At 32.1% G+C, this 16859-nt stretch overlaps 2 protein-coding genes across 2 annotated transcripts; one reads left to right on the forward strand and one right to left on the reverse strand.

Annotated features, from left to right (window-relative positions):
- The first annotated feature begins 8418 nt into the window (after window positions 1-8418).
- Window positions 8419-12983, forward strand: LOC143567531 (thylakoid lumenal 16.5 kDa protein, chloroplastic-like). The gene is made up of 4 exons (XM_077053932.1): window positions 8419-8809; window positions 9723-9862; window positions 9984-10056; window positions 12742-12983. The coding sequence occupies exons 1-4, from the start codon at window positions 8473-8475 to the stop codon at window positions 12849-12851; spliced, it is 660 nt and encodes a 219-aa protein (XP_076910047.1). The 5' UTR covers window positions 8419-8472; the 3' UTR covers window positions 12852-12983.
- Window positions 12984-14221: 1238 nt separating this feature from the next.
- Window positions 14222-16624, reverse strand: LOC143567525 (SNF1-related protein kinase catalytic subunit alpha KIN10-like). The gene is made up of 10 exons (XM_077053925.1): window positions 16450-16624; window positions 16083-16267; window positions 15800-15982; window positions 15587-15718; window positions 15329-15514; window positions 15083-15172; window positions 14920-15003; window positions 14722-14802; window positions 14325-14561; window positions 14222-14242 (listed from the first exon to the last, which is right to left on the reverse strand). The coding sequence occupies exons 1-10, from the start codon at window positions 16622-16624 to the stop codon at window positions 14222-14224; spliced, it is 1374 nt and encodes a 457-aa protein (XP_076910040.1).
- Between the last annotated feature and the right edge of the window lie 235 nt (window positions 16625-16859).

Raw genomic sequence — 16859 nt, forward strand, 5'->3', positions numbered from 1 at the left:
GGTAAACTTGTTTTTTTTAAGCTATAGGTCATTCAAGACTTGTAATAATCGGTATTTTTTTTTTAACAATTATCCTGAAAGGACCAGAAAATATATCGATTTAGACCTCTAAAATCGTTATATAATGTTTAAAGAGCAACTCCAAGGATCAAATCAAATAGTAGTAATTTTAGTGTTATTACTAATTTACTAAAAAAGTAGACATGTAACTATGTTAAAATAATAATTTTTTATTCTCTCTTTACATGAACACATGGAATCGAACTCATATATAAATTTAGTTCGTAGATGAATGTAGTTAAGCAGGTAGACTAACCCGAGGTTTAGTCTCCAACTACTTCAACTCTACCTTTTTCATTGGAAAGTTAAAGTTACATTCTTTTAGAAAATAATCATTTTGATTTTTGATCACTAGTTTTCTTTTAAAATTTAGGCAATTAAATGTTTAATTAAACTTAGTTACTTAACGACTTATTTAAAACTTAAAGCTAAGGTTATATAATAAAAGTGTTATAGAATAGTAATCTGAAATAGAAGTTTATGATCTCAAGTATATAGTAGTTTTTTATAACGGTAAAAATTAGGTTATAGATCCATCAAAGTGGATAGTCTTAACTGTATGTGTGATCTATATTGGCCGTTCAATAAAATATTAGTAATAGTAATATTTCATTAAAAGATATGTGATTATTAATTATAAAAATCCTCTTAAACTTCACATCCCTGCAGAGTGCAAAGTAATAATTTCATCTAAAATATTGTTAACTTTCTATTTTGGTTCTCATGAAGACATGATATGTATTTCAAAGATTCATTAAATTAAGATATTGGTGAGATTAACCTTTTTTCCATATGTTATTTGACACGAATAATCTATACTAATTAATAAATAAAAGTTTTATTTGCCACATGTCCTCAAACTAGCCATCCTCAGTCACAAAATCCCGTCTAAACCTACAACCTTTTACAATGGTGCGCGGATCCTTGCTCCGACCCGTTTGTCATTTTAAACTTGAGATATACTATTAATCGTTACAGATTCACAAACCCTAAATGATTATTTCCTTTTCTTCTACACTTCTACAGAATAATTATCAAACTATTATCTCGTAAAAGAATCCATGTTCATGGATCTTAATTTTCATCAGGATGCATAGCTATTCCAAAACCCTAGATCATTATCCCCAGTCAATTCATGACATTAGATCAAGTGTGATTTTTCATCATCACTTATTTGTCAAAATTTGAGGCTGACATTGAAGGCTATGATTCTATGAAGCTTCAATTGCAGTTGCAGATTAAGGATCAATTTTGCGAATAAAGCCTAGCCATTTCAAAAGCTAATGTAAGTTATATCAAAAATCAATTTCAAGGTACTATTATTGTAATTAGTACTAATTTCGTATGATTATGATGTGGTCATATGACCTTAATTTTATTTTTTTTTTGCCACAAATACAACCTTAATTTAAAAACTAAGCATTAAATAAATAAATTTAGGTTTCATTCGTTGTATGTTTTACTACTTGCTAATAAATATATGTTTACATTCGCTTGCATTTAGGTTTGTTTGTTTTCGTAGCTCGGTTTAATTGATATGTGGATTGTGGAATTAAAACTTGATGTAGTTTTTTTTATATCATAGAGTATTTTTTTATCTATTTGCAATTGTCTCAGACCAAGGTGTTGTCTGAGCCCTCTTCATATGATTTGATAATCACATTCTTTAATAAAGTTAATTTTATTTCATTATAGATCATACTTGATTTTGGTTTTACTATTTCAATTTTGTGTGGTGATTTATGCTATTTCAATCCAACTGTTAGGGATTTTGCTTTTTGTTTGGCTTAGGGATTAAATAATTGTTGATATGTTACGGGTTAAGTTTTCATTATTTTGCTCTCTTTTTTAGCGATTTGACGTGTTGTAACTTAAGTTTATTTGGTTAATTAGGAAATGCATATTTTCTGCTATGAGAAAATTGCATCTCATATAGTCACTTCATTGATTCATATTGAAATTTTTAGATATTCTGCTTGGTAATATACTGTGGACTAATTCAACAAAAAATTATACTTTAAATTATTATTTTATATTGCTTTATATGAGTGATGTAGTTGAAACTGAGAGTTGGTGTCAATGTGAAGGAAGAATCGGGACTAGATGTGATTGGATTATTAAAGATCAAGCCCATGATCAGGTCATCAGAACGAATACAAGTCATGTTTTTTTGTTTTTTTACCTATGCTTCTGTTTAATAGATTTATGGGATTTGACCAATTACAAATTTTGTTCAATTCTAATGGTTATTGGGATTTGATTATATTATTCATTATTAGGTTAAGCTATAAGGTTTGAAGTTTGTGTAAATTACATTATCTTTAAGTACCTGAATATTAACAACTCCCTTCACAGTCACACAACATACACAAAGTTAGCTTTACTTAAGACATGTCCTTTTTTATCATAAAGATTTGTGTTTGGTTTCCATCTTATTGTCTTTTTGATAGTTACATTATCTTTAATGGATTGGTCAAGTTGGATTTGGTTTTTGACACCTACAACTGCAACTGTATAATGAGCAGTTAGAGGTATGTCAAGTTGGATTTGGTTTTTGATTCATGGGGTTATAATGGAAAATCTTGATGTGCATATTTTGGTTTTTGATCGACATGTATTGGTGTAGATATTGGTTTATGATTTTTGGGTTCTACCCGAACCTCCATTGTGGAAAACAACTTCATATATCAGATTTGTTTTGATAATGTGTTTGAGATGTACCATATAGACAATGTTTGATTATTATGTTCTTCTCTATATATATTTTGCATATTCTTTCTTTAACTTGTATATATGTATATAGTTATTTAATTCTCATTTATCACGAGAAAGTTAAATGTTCACCTACAACTTTGTAGCTACAAATTATTTGTTCAAGATTCTAAATTATTGGTTTGCTTTATAAATGAGTAGGAAAACACAACTAATTGGGGATTGTAAGGGACAGGATAGATGGAACCACAAGATGGAAAAATATGTCATTGTGGACTCTAATCGACCTTACAATGGCGTATACCGGTACCCACTACCCACCACCTTCAGAAAGGTAAAAAAGTCTTGGCTCACATTAAACTAATTTTGGATTTGACCATGTTAACCAAAGGAGATACTAATTATCAATAGCACAAATATATATAAATATATTAGTGTCCCTTCATTATCAGTGGAAATTTCAATCATTTATGTGAAATTAAATTATTTTGAGATATATTTTATTGCTCATGTTTTGGATAGAGTAGAGTTTAAAAAATTAGATAGGGATGAAATTTACTCCATCTTGTAATGCTTTAACAAAACAATGGAATGTTGTTTTGATTTGATTTCTTATAATCATGTGTTCGACTTCAACTTCAACTTCATGAATAAAGATTATTTATTAATGTGTCTATGTTTCTTTTTGTGACAATCGTCAATTCCAGGTTAACCTCGTTAACTCAACTCCGTTAATTCAAACTTTAAAGATCGTTGAATCTATAACGCATACTTCATTACATTTAAACTAGGGTTTAAATGACGCTTAACATTTACTACATGTGTAGTAGTCTTTCGGGATTTGCACCGAAACGCAAACGAGTTGATAAATAAACGACAAACGTCAAAACACGAACTATGTGATTACTATGTGTTAGGATTATGTGCTATGTGATAATATTATGGTCATGTTAACTTATTGTGCAAGTATGATATAATGTTCTAGAAAAACAACACTTGGAAAGTAGAGGGATTAGAATGTAACTTGTATATCTATAAATATATTATTAACTTAACCCTAACTATTATTATTATCCTAACCCTAACCTACAAGTTCCGATCGGCTCTCTCTCACCTCCCTTCTCCACGGCTGCCGTCCACAAGAACACCCACATACACCATCAATTCAAGTCTTTGATCCAAGAACTAAGTGCTAGGAAGGTATATTTGATCATCCTTCACATCCTTGTTGATTGAATTTGATGTTTGTTGGGTTAATAACAAACCCTAGCTGGCCGATTCTAGGTGTTATATTGTTCATGTGATTCTTGAATTGATTTGATGATAAAGTGATAACTAGATTGATATTGATACATGATTGATTGTTGTTCTTGATTTGAATTAAAACACAAACCCTAATCTTGTATGTATGGTGTGATTTATATGCATGGATAGTAGTTATGGTGTCTAGAGGGTTATATGGATGCATGATAGTTCATAGATTGTTATGATGTTGAGTTTTGATGTGAACAGATTCTGGACAGAATATATATACGATGTTTAACTGACTGTAACGAAGTGTAAACGTGAAAATTGATTGAGATTGTGGGTACTGAAGTAAACTAGGTTGAGTCTAGTTTCTATAAAGTATAAATTCGTAATTTTTGGATAAGTGGAAGTATACTTTTATGATTTTACAAAAACGTGATGCAAAGCTGAGCTGTTAGACCTGCTGTTAGGTTATATTGTAAATTCTATATCTCATGAACTACGAGGCCAATTGGGTTGGTTCCACTTCTGGAAGTTGACTCACTGAGTTAGGAACCAAACCCAAGTGGTCTTGCATTTATTGGATTTTTCGTTTACCGGGAATTGCAAATAACATTCTGTTGTGCATGAATCTGACTGATATGAGTTTACTGTAGTGTTTTGATCATTATGAGAAATCTATATGGAATAAAAATAATATAAAATATGTTCTGGAAACCTAAGACATGTATGTTTCAGTGGTGATTTTTGGTGAATTAATTGAGATGATATGATCGGTGAAATAGTACAATCTTTCAAGTAGAAATTCTGTCACAATGAAACTAGCTGCTGAGTTGTGTAGGAATGCATGAAATATGATAGTTTTTATATAATTGTTGTATTTTGACCAAAATACCCTTGCGGGGAATAGTTGCTAGTTTGATTGCCATGAATTGACCAAATTGCCCTTATGGGGAATAATGGTTAGTTAGTCTTTGTTTGTTGACCAAAATGCCCTTACGGGAATAATTGCTTGTAAGTATGTTATTAATACATGACACGAAAGTAATTGCTCACTCGTGTATCGTATCACAATTGTACTTGTTTAAATCACACACGGTTCACAAACGAAACACGAAACATGATACGTGCATAGGTATTATGTGCCGAGTCTAGAGACTCGTTAAACGTTCCGATACTTAGAAAATCTCTTTGTTATTTTAGAACGCTAGAGAGTTTTCTACGACGCGCATCACTCGGTGATCTAATTTGGAATATTCTTCGCAAACAGTGAGTTCACTTACCCCGCTCTTTGAACTGTTTTCAAACGTTTTTCACTTGGGGGAGATAACATACTCCGATAAACGCATTTTTGAGATAAACACATATTTAAGATTTTGTTATAAATTATATATATCACTTGTAGAGGCTAAGCGGCACGTAACCCTTGAAGTCCCACGCATCGAACCGGTTAATATTTGGAATAGCGAGTCACTGTTGAGTAGTACTACTGGGTTTGACAAACCCCACCCGACGCTAAGCTCAACTGGAGGTTGAGTGGGTGTAATTTTGGCTAACACTTACCATGGTCTGGGTTGACCTGGTGACGGGCACTTGATAAACAGTCAGCTTCGGTCTCGAACCACTTAGTAATACTTGTTGTATAGATTAGCTACCTATCGATATATAATTTGACATAACATTATCTGGTAACACTTAAACGCTGTAACGTGGTTACACACTTAAACGCCGTAACGTGGTTACGCAAAACATTTAAACGCCGTAACGTGGTTACGCAAAACTTTTAAACGCCGTAACGTGGTTACGCAAAACACTTAACGAAAACGCTGAACTCAAACGCTAAACGATTTATCTTATATAACTTGTGAACTCACCAACCTCGTGTTGACCCCTTTTAGTATGTTATTCTCAGGTAGCCGAGGCGGGCGCGCGGTTTAGGAGCATGCATTAATTGTTAAACATCTTACTCTGCAAACTTAATTTTAACATTTACATTTGGTTTTAAGTCGTCCTGCGTGACGCAACTTTTGAATTAAGGTTTTACGCTTCCGCACTTATTTTTCATTTAAACGTTTTCTTTGGTTTGGTTATAACTAATGATTCCGATCCTGCCAGTTCACACCCTCTGACGGTAAAACTCCGTTAGTGGATTTTGAGGGTGCGACACTTTTTGACAAGTAAATCCACATACCCATTAGGTCAAGCTATTAGCTATGGTCTTTTGGAAGTGCTTTAGTAATTTTTGTATCAATATTTATTCATTAACCATTTCCTTCCTTTTGTGTTGCAAAACTAAATATTTAGATCCGTATGCAAAAATAAAATAAAACATTTAGATCTTTAATTATAACGGTAATTTAACTATGTTATTGTATAATGTAATATACAACTTTATTTATCGAGTTTTTATGTATAAAGTTCTGATTTATATATTTTAAATTGTTCAACCCGTGTAGTACACGGGTACCTAACCTAGTATACAAATATTAATAAGCAACAATTTACATCAAATATTTTAAGAATAAAAAAAAAATTAAGTTTGAAATAGATGAAACATTTTTATGACGAGAATAAAATAATTGTGTTAATTGACAAAGACGTTAATATGCTATATGGTAGGTGATTACCGTTGCACATAACAAAATTGACCGGGTAAGATTTAATGTATAGAGAAGTAGCCAGAACCAATTTTCATAGACTCGTCATGTTTATTGATCCGTGACTTACGTGTTAGTATTGGTTCGTAACTTGTTACTAACTTGGCCTATTATAATTAAACAAATGAGTAATTATTGATATCGTATTTATAGTTGATCATATATCTTTTCAACACTTTCTCTTTAAACTCTCATTTTCGTGTCTTATTTTTCTTTTCCTCCCATAAGTTTGAGGGTTAAAGTTCCCGGGGACGAATGTCTCTCTTTCACATAAACATCATATGACTCGTTGATTTTCACAAATACATGGGTTGAAGCTACTCTAAGATCTCTTATTGAGACAAATTTTTGTGATGTTTGAAACTAAAATTTTTCTTATTTTGGAGTTGATTTTTAACTTCAAAAATTTCTAATTTTTCTATTCTTATTAAAATTTTAGTTGTAAAATGCATGAAATTGATTCCATTAGTTTAAACATTTGTTTAGTGTTCAAATAATTATCAATTTGTTTAAAAGTTAATATCTTTTTATTTAAATATCATAATTAGTTAACCAATTCCAGTGTTAGTATTTACATATATGATTGAACATGTTTTTTCTAGAGTTAAATTATTATCATTGTGTTAATATAATATTAGTTTATTAAAGATATATAATCATATCATGGGTAAAGTTATCGTACAATAATGCTTAACGTACGTTAGGTACGCGATTAACGCTTAAAGTCATTTTACTAAACACTCAAGCCAAAAACTAAAAATGCTCAGTGTTATAATCCAATACGCTCAAGAAATCCCGCTCAAAAACGGTTTTCGTGAAGAAAAGTAAAAAATTAATCGATTAACGATCCAAATCTGTTTATTTCAGTGAACAAATGATTAATTGGATATGTATTGACGATTTCGAGATCTTGTGATGTGATTTCATGGATCGGTTTCTTGAATATAAGTATTCACTTACCTATTATACATTAAACAGTTATTGTATTTTATCTTTTATCATCATATCATATCATATGCAACATACTAACTATGAACTAGACAGTTATACGAACACAACCGACACATTATCGATACTCCAATGACGTGTTATATGATATGTTTAACACTTTTCACACATCATACGGCCCATATAACTTTATGCGACTCGTATGATATTGGAAAAAATAATGTTATACATGTTTATATAAAAAAGGTTTTTATATAACTTTATATGCGGAAACGTTTTTTTTAATGGCAAACTTTTGTACAATAATCATGTTCATAATACACCTTATAGGTATCGAAGCTGAGTTTCAATCAAACAGTTATAATCTCTTATCATTGAACCAAATCTCATTAAAAAAACGTTATATGGTCTATATAATATGACTAAAGCTAGCTAATGTGAAAATTGTATATTATGCATACATCACACGACCATGTAATATATGAATCAGTGTAGCTGTGTTGTAGTAGTTGCTAATTGGGCGGGACGGAGACTAGCATTTAATCAAAATTAACAAATAATTAATCAGATTAATCAAGATTAATCGAATTAACTGGAATTAAAAGGTAATTAATCAAAGTCTAGTTGAAATCTTTACAACTATGAGTGTTGGTACTTGGTATAAAAGAACCATTCTAAAAATATTTAATAAAAGTGGAGGACCAAATGAAGGATATCAAGAAATCCAATATCTTATCCTTTTCCTAGTTCTATGGCTCTCTCCACCCCACCTTAAAACATCATCTAAAAAACACAAAAACAAAACAAAAACTTAAGAAAAAAAGAGGGTAAAAAAAATATAAAAAAAATGGCAGCCAGTTTTCTCTTCAATCCAACCACCTTCCTCCCATCATCATCTTCCTTAACCTCTCACAAACACACATTCAAGGGAACTAGTGTATGCAAGTGCAAGTGCAAGTGCAAGGGCAAACCAGTGTGTAGTTTACCAAACTACCCTCCACATATCTCCAAGAGAAGCTTATCTATAAACCTTACTTCTCTTTTCTTATTGTCCTTAACTGGAAATGCCAATGCTGCCATTTTAGAGGCTGATGATGATTTGGAACTCTTGGAGAAGGTCAAGCAAGATAGAAAGAAAAGAATTGAAAAACAAACTGTTCTTAATTCAGCCAATAAAGATAAAGGTTAGTTTCGTCATTTATCATCTCGTTAACCTTTAAATATTTGTGTTTATTTATCACTAGCTCTAGAACCCGCGTAGCCATGTACTACATTATTAAATATAAAAACTATACGTTTATTTTTGAATCAATACCATAAAAAACCAACGTAATTTTTATATTTTCAAAGAAACTTTATTATATTGAAAGTTACTCGACTCAATTTTGGTATTTACTAGTCTCAAAATTACACTTGTGAAATATTTACTAGTCACAAATTTTTGTCATTAACAATCATTATTGCTATATGAAGGCTATTTGGACAACATTTTGTTTTGTTGGATACTTGGATTGTAACACCTGTTTATAAGTTTTTACCACTTCAAATACACATGTATATCATCCTATGTTATCAATAAAAATGATCCATGTTAACATTTTGAACATTTGTCACGTCCACGTCAACATTTTGAGCATTTGTCATGTCGCTTTATCAAATCTTGACTCGTTTAAAGAGTTAAAAAGTTATTTTTTTTTTAAACTGACAAGTACGTGTATTTTAAACAAGCCCATAGACTTCACTATATAATAAAATTGGGTCGAGGGCTTTAATGCATATCAGAAGAAGCTAGAAAATTTACAAGTCCAAGTATTTTAAATAAGCCTAGACTTTAATATAAATAAAAATTGAGTCAAGGCTTAAATATATGTATAAAAACAAGCTAGGAAATTTCACAAGTATTTGAAACAATACATACACAAGCTAAGATAGTATATAATTAATAATATATATCAAAACCGGGTTGAGGGACTTTTTCGAACAAATTAATCTATATTGGTTTTTTACAATATTAACTCGATAATCTACTTGTAACTAATGTGTATTTTTTTTAACTGATCATGTTAAAGTAAAACAATATTTTTAAATCTAGTACAGAATATCTTCAAGATGTTATTTACACACTTAGCAAAGTAGGCCAAGCCATAGAGAACAATGATCTCCCATCAGCTAGTTCCATCCTTGGTCAAACCGCTGACGCTGACTGGCTCAAGAAAGCCAATGCAGCCCTCTCACAGGTCGAATTTTTTTTCCTATATTTTTGTGTCGTTTATGCTTTATAAGGTTGTACGTTGTGTTTCCACAACGTACAACCCTTGAAGCAAGACAAGCGTACTTGACTATTGGTATTTTCTATAGTTGAGTTCGAGCCCTGAGGAAAAGGCTGAAGTGGATACATTCAACTCTTCGTTGACTTCTTTGTATTCATCAGGTACATTTGACTATTTGACTTGTGTGATAAATGGCAGTGTTGTAGAACTCGTTACATGCTAGTTGGCCGGGGATTAATTGGATTGGAATTTTATATGTAACTTTTCAAATATATATATTTAAAGTTTTACATATAATTTTTCAAGATAAGAATAAATTTTCAAATACTTAAAGGTTTTGACCAATTTTGGGCGGCTTTGACTGATTTTGACCGATTTTTTTGTCTAGTTACATGAAATCGTGTCAGTTCATCACCGATTTCCAATCGGTCAGTGCTGCCTAGAAACGATTTTTACAACACCGATTGATGCATAAAGTTACACACACACACACACACATATATATAGGGGAGGGTTAACCTAAAAATAAGAAGTTTCCTAGGAAGACTAGGAATAAATCATAACCATTGGATCATGTTAATCAATGGTTGAGATCTAAAAGTACCAATAACCGACATAGTTTCCTAGAATTACTCTTTCATCTTTATAACCGACATAGTTTCCTAGATTTGTTCTTTCACCATAATTTGTAATGTCAAAATTTTGTTGGTTCTTACCATTCCTAGGAAACTCTTTATTCTTATTTGAACCCTTTTCTATATATATATATATATATATATAAGGATGGGTTATTGTAAAAAGAAGAGTTTTTCTCAAAAGTGTAGGAAGAAATCTGGAGCGTTGGATCTTAGCAATCAATGGTTAAGTTGGAAAGTTAAGATAATTAGAGGTGTGTTTTATTTTAAAGGCCAAGAAAGATGTGTTAAAGGGCATAATCGTCTCATGTGTTTTATTATATATGGAAATATTTATTAAAGCTTTAATTATCATATTTTCATCCAAATTTAAAAATCTAATACAAAGAACATGCATGAACTACATTATGAGCACCGATAATTAACACACTGAAACCTTACTGAATTACTAAAAATCTCATAACGTAAAACACACTAGATGAATTACCAGAAAAACACACTAGCTAAATTACCAGAAAAACACACTGAAACACTTAAAAACAATACTTAAAAACACACTTTCAGATCAGATCCAACAAATTCTCCACCGTTTCGGGCTCAGATCCAAGAACAAAAACACACTTTCCGATTAGATCCAACAAATTCTCCGTTGTTTCGGGCTCAGATCCAAGAACAAAAACACACTTTCAGATCAGATCCAAGAACAAAAACACACTTTCAGTTCAGATCCAAGAACAAAAACACACTTTCAGATCAGATCCAAGAACAAAAACACACTTTCCGATCAGATCCAACAAATTCTCTGCCGTTTCGGGCTCAGATCCAAGAACAAAAACACACTTTCAGATCAAATCCAAGAACAAAAACACACTTTCCGGCGAGGTCTTTTTTCAATACACCACAAATCAGATTTTTCAAGAATAACACTCCAACGACATCAAACTCCGTGCTTCCCCAACTCAATTTAAAAGGACGCTGCCGGCTGGCCGGTCAGTTCGCCGTAGGGGTTGCCAATTGGAAACCGACTGGATCCGTCACCGTCATTGCTTCCCCACGTCTTGGTTGGTAATCGGACCGATTGAGTATTATTCGGCGTGGTGGTGGGTTATCGACATGTGAATGGTGGTTATCTTGGTTGGTAATCTAGATTTGATTATAATTATGGTGAAACTTATTAAGTTTCACCATAATTATAATCAAATCTAGATTACCAACCAAGATAACCACCATTCACATGTCGATAACCCACCACCACGCCGAATAATACTCAATCGGTCCGATTACCAACCAAGACGTGGGGAAGCAATGACGGTGACAGACCAATCGGTTTCCGATTGGCAACCCCTACGGCGAACTGACCGGCCACGTCCTTTTAAATTGAGTTGGGGAAGCACAGAGTTTGATGTCGTTGGAGTGTTATTCTTGAAAAATCTGATTTGTGGTGTATTGAAAAAAGACCTCGTCGGAAAGTGTGTTTTTGTTCTTGGATCTGATCTGAAAGTGTGTTTTTGTTCTTGGATCTGAGCCCGAAACAGCGGAGAATTTGTTGGATCTGATCGGAAAGTGTGTTTTTGTTCTTGGATCTAAACTGAAAGTGTGTTTTTGTTCTTGGATATGATCTGAAAGTGTGTTTTTGTTCTTGGATCTGAGCCCGAAACGACGGAGAATTTGTTGGATCTAATCGGAAAGTGTGTTTTTGTTCTTGGATCTAAGCCCGAAACGGCGGAGAATTTGTTGGATCTGACCTGAAAGTGTGTTTTAAGTATTGTTTTTAAGTGTTTCAGTGTGTTTTTCTGGTAATTTAGCTAGTGTGTTTTTCTGATAATTCATCTAGTGTGTTTTACGTTATGAGATTTTTAGTAATTCAGTAAGGTTTCAGTGTGTTAATTATTGGTGCTCATAATGTAGTTCATGCATGTTCTTTGTATTAGATTTTTAAATTTGGATGAAAATATGATAATTAAAGCTTTAATAAATATTTCCATATATAATAAAACACATGAGACGATTATGCCCTTTAACACATCTTTCTTGGCCTTTAAAATAAAACACACCTCTAATTATCTTAACTTTCCATCTTAACCATTGATTGCTAAGATCCAACGCTCCAGATTTCTTCCTACACTTTTTAGAAAAACTCTTCTTTTTATAATAACCCATCCCTATATATATATATATACACACACGTTAATGAATTTATATTTTATGCAGTAACAAAGAATGATATAGAAGGATCAAAATCAGCCTTTGTGGACTCAGCCAATGCATTTGAGAAGTGGACAACGTTGACTGGTTTAACTGGTCAACTTAAAGGGCTTTGAGCAAAGTGTAATTTTGAGTTATTTTTATTTTACAAGTTAAGGTTTACATGACAAGCAATTTGCTTGCATTAACCCAAATTACCAATTTTTTTACAAACAATTTGCTTATATTCGATCCGTGTGTAACAAGAAACTAAAACCGTACTCATAAGTTCTTGTATCTTTTTGGTTATTAAAGATACCGTTTATATTTTATTTCAAGTGCACTTAACGAAAAAAGTTAACATCCATCCATTTCAGGGATCAATGGTGTTAACAACTTTTATACTTAACATGAACTTGTGTAAAAACAGAAAAACAATATAAATTATGAACCAAAAATTATACCAACTCATTTTGTCAATAGGATAATGTCCTAACATGTTTTCGCGCACACATGACTATACTGATATAATAGAGGCGTGCATGAGTTGGTTTTGGGCTCAATGAGTACAAAAATGTTTTCCGGATATCAACTTTTCATAAGTATGATCCTGAATAAATGTTTTGAGAAACTAAACTAAACCCGCATGGTTGACTGGGTCAGCAAAACTAGCTTTAGATTTTTGAAAGTTTAGTAAAATTGTACGTTTAAAAATCATCGAAAGCGTTACCTTTTTAAGTATTAACGGGCTTATTGAAAGAGTGAAAAGGAAAAAACTTAAAATAAGAATCAATCGAAACGAGTTAGTTCTTAGTTGTTTCCGCGGTTTTAAAACGCTAAAGAAAAAACAAAAAAAAATGTGTGCTTGTTGGACTTAAGGATTGAATATAGACATTCAATGCACAGACCATTCTCTCAAAAGGCCCATTCAGCCTTTTAATTTGTTTTCTAAATCTTGATAGAAATACTCAGCCCACTCACATTCTTTTATATTTGTTTATCCAAATAGACAAATACCCACAAAAAAATATTTTACCAATTATGATCCATTTTCAAATAGTGAAAAACAAACATACAAAACCTTTAAAATATTTTACCAAAAATATTTTCTTTTATTTTGTGACATTTCAACTGCAGAGAGAATCTACTCCAACCTCTATTTTTTAAGTGTAGACAATTTTTTTTTAATGTTTTTGCAAACATTTATTTGAGAGTTATGAGGTTGGAGTTTTGATTCTCCATGGTTATACTTGTAAACATTTGTTCGACCTGTAAAAATTATGTCGATGAAATGGTTTTTAATCATAAGGATATCCGAGAGCGGATGGTGTTATTCTTTTCTTGTAATGTGTTATACCAAAAGAAGTCTTTAATCACGTTACAAGTAAATGTTAAAGCAAACATGATGGTTATGTTATGCAACCACACATGCACGAAATGCGGCACAAACTTCGATAAAAAGAAACGGAGCCCCGGAAACTCTCTGCCAATCCAAAACATAAGAAGACTATGCACTGTCCTTGTAAAGCTGATACAACCAAAATATACGCGTCAGATTTTAATAATATACACGTCAGATTGTATATTTGTATATTCACATTACTACTTACTTGAATTTCAAACTTGACAACGTTAAATGTTTCATTGTTTGAAGTCTTAAATGCCTCATTCACACAGTTGTCTTGTCTCAGAGTTATTCTATTCATACCGTTTGGCAAAGAATACCGTTCAACCGATGGCTTCCACAAACATTTGAAGTTGTAGGCTCCGATCTTCTTCCATTGTACGTTTAATCTCTTGAAGACAGTTAAAACATCTCTCATAGTTTCATGTGGCGATGAACAAGACTGCATTGATCGTGTAACAATGTATAAATCAAAAGTTCTATAAAACCTTCTAAATATTGTATTCAAGATGTTGGATTATCAATGACACGATATAGTTTTCGTAAACATATGTGACACAATAATTGTTCAAAAAATATAAATGCATAAAGAAGAGAATCACCTCAAATCCAAATGCCCACTTGCCTTGATCAGGAAAAACCGGTCTTACATAAATATCTCGACAATATGTGCCTTCCGATGGCTAAAAGAATAAAAAAGAAAGATACAAAAACCAAAAGAACATGAAAATTATTTATCAGTTCCAAGAACTAGTTAAAATTTTTAACTCATAATTGCAAAAGAAATGGGACCAAGTTACCAAGGATCCTAGAAGATTGGCTACATGGGAAGTACGGTTGTTATTCAAGCGCCGATGCAATAATATACAATATGAAACTGTTGTCTGAAAGAAAAATAAAAGACGGTCTCAATGTTACTGTTAAGATATTAACTAAAATTCAACAGTTGAGAAATTTTAACACCTGATTTTGTGACATGTTATTCAAAGACGCGTTCACTTCTTGAACGTTAAATCCCAAGTTATTCATTTCTACTAAAACTCGAACATCAACCTTGAAATGCAGATAAATTAACAAGTCATTTTGTGCATTTATTATAGACAACTTATGCATATGCATATGATGGCTTCTATAAAATGATTTAAGAGGCTGTTTGCAGACTCAATCCGGCACGGTTGTAATAAAAGACAAACCGAATAATTTTAATACCTTTGTTGCATTGCATGAAGTATTAAGGGAGTGGTCTGCAATGTACCGCAGGAGATCTACTTGAAACCATGGATGCTTGTATATTTCAGGAATAGTTATACGCTTAACCGGATTAACAGTAAGCATCCGTTTGATCAAGTCGCACGCTCCAGGAGAAAAGCATTTTGGAAACGTAAATATTCCATTCTAACAAGTAACAAACATCATGTCAATATTAGTTTTATTTTCATATATCAAAAAAAAAAAAAAAAAAAAAACCTTAATCATTTCACACAGAACTGGTAACATCCCATGATCAAAAGGAAGATAACCGGACAGAAGAGCATACAATACAACTCCACAACTCCAAACATCAACTTCAGGACCAGCATAAGGTCGCCTTGAGACGACCTATATATAAAAAAAAAGCGTCGGTTTGCTGACGTGGCATCCTAGTTGTAAACATACGTCACGTGGACTAAAAATCTTTACCTCTGGTGCAGCATAATTAAGGCTACCACACCATGTTTTCAAAAGACGCCCGTCCCGCATAACATTAGCCAAACCAAAATCAGCAACTTTAACGTTCCCTTTCGAGTCAAGAAGCAGGTTTTCCGGTTTAATATCACGATGAGCCACCCCGTGAAGATGACAACCCTCAACACCTGAAATAATCTTACACATAGTAACAACAAACATATCAAAACCTCTTGTTTTAATCAATTTTCATAAAAAAACAGTACAATGCTGCAACATATATATGTTAGTTACTCACTTGTTGAAAGAAACGGCGAGCCTGATCCTCCTCAAGCCAGCGCTGCTCGGTTATATATTTAAACAATTCACCGCGGTTCATATACTCCATAACCAGATATAACTTTGTTTGCGTCTCTATGACTTCAAAAAGCTTAACGATATGCGGGTGCGAAAAAAACTTCATTATTTCGATCTCTCTTCTCACTGAAAACACAATCACCAACATATTTGAATACATGCATGCATGATATAATAATAATAATAATAATAATAATAATAATAATAATAATAATAATAATAATAATAATAATAATAATAATAATAATAATAATAATAATAAATATTAAGAGGCAAGTTCATGAACAAAAACCAATCATAAAATATACCTCTTTCTCCACCGGTTTCATCGATCGATTTTCGATCAAGAATCTTAATGGCAACTTTGATCCCACTTAAAATATGTGTAGCTACTTTAACTTTACCAAAAGCTCCAGCACCTAGTGTTTTGCCCAGTTTATAATTTGATAGAGTTGGTAAGCTTATTCCATTAGTTTCATCCATCATATCTTAGGCTATAATGTTATTTCTACATAATAACACAACAGTTTATTAGCATGCATGTCAAATTATTTATGTACATTGTTCACTATATTGAAAGTAAAATTAATAATAAAACAACGTTACCTGTGGTAGAAGATTATTATTATGAGGTATTAAGGTATGAATATATTAATATTGACAAAAGCTCACCATCAAAAACTCTCCAATGGAATATGATCAGTAGTAATGAAACAAA

The sequence above is a fragment of the Bidens hawaiensis genome, unplaced genomic scaffold (genome assembly GCF_021521415.1).
Source record: "Bidens hawaiensis isolate Kalapana, Puna unplaced genomic scaffold, B.hawaiensis_p1.1 tig00001236_1, whole genome shotgun sequence".
NCBI classification, from domain to species: domain Eukaryota; kingdom Viridiplantae; phylum Streptophyta; class Magnoliopsida; order Asterales; family Asteraceae; genus Bidens; species Bidens hawaiensis.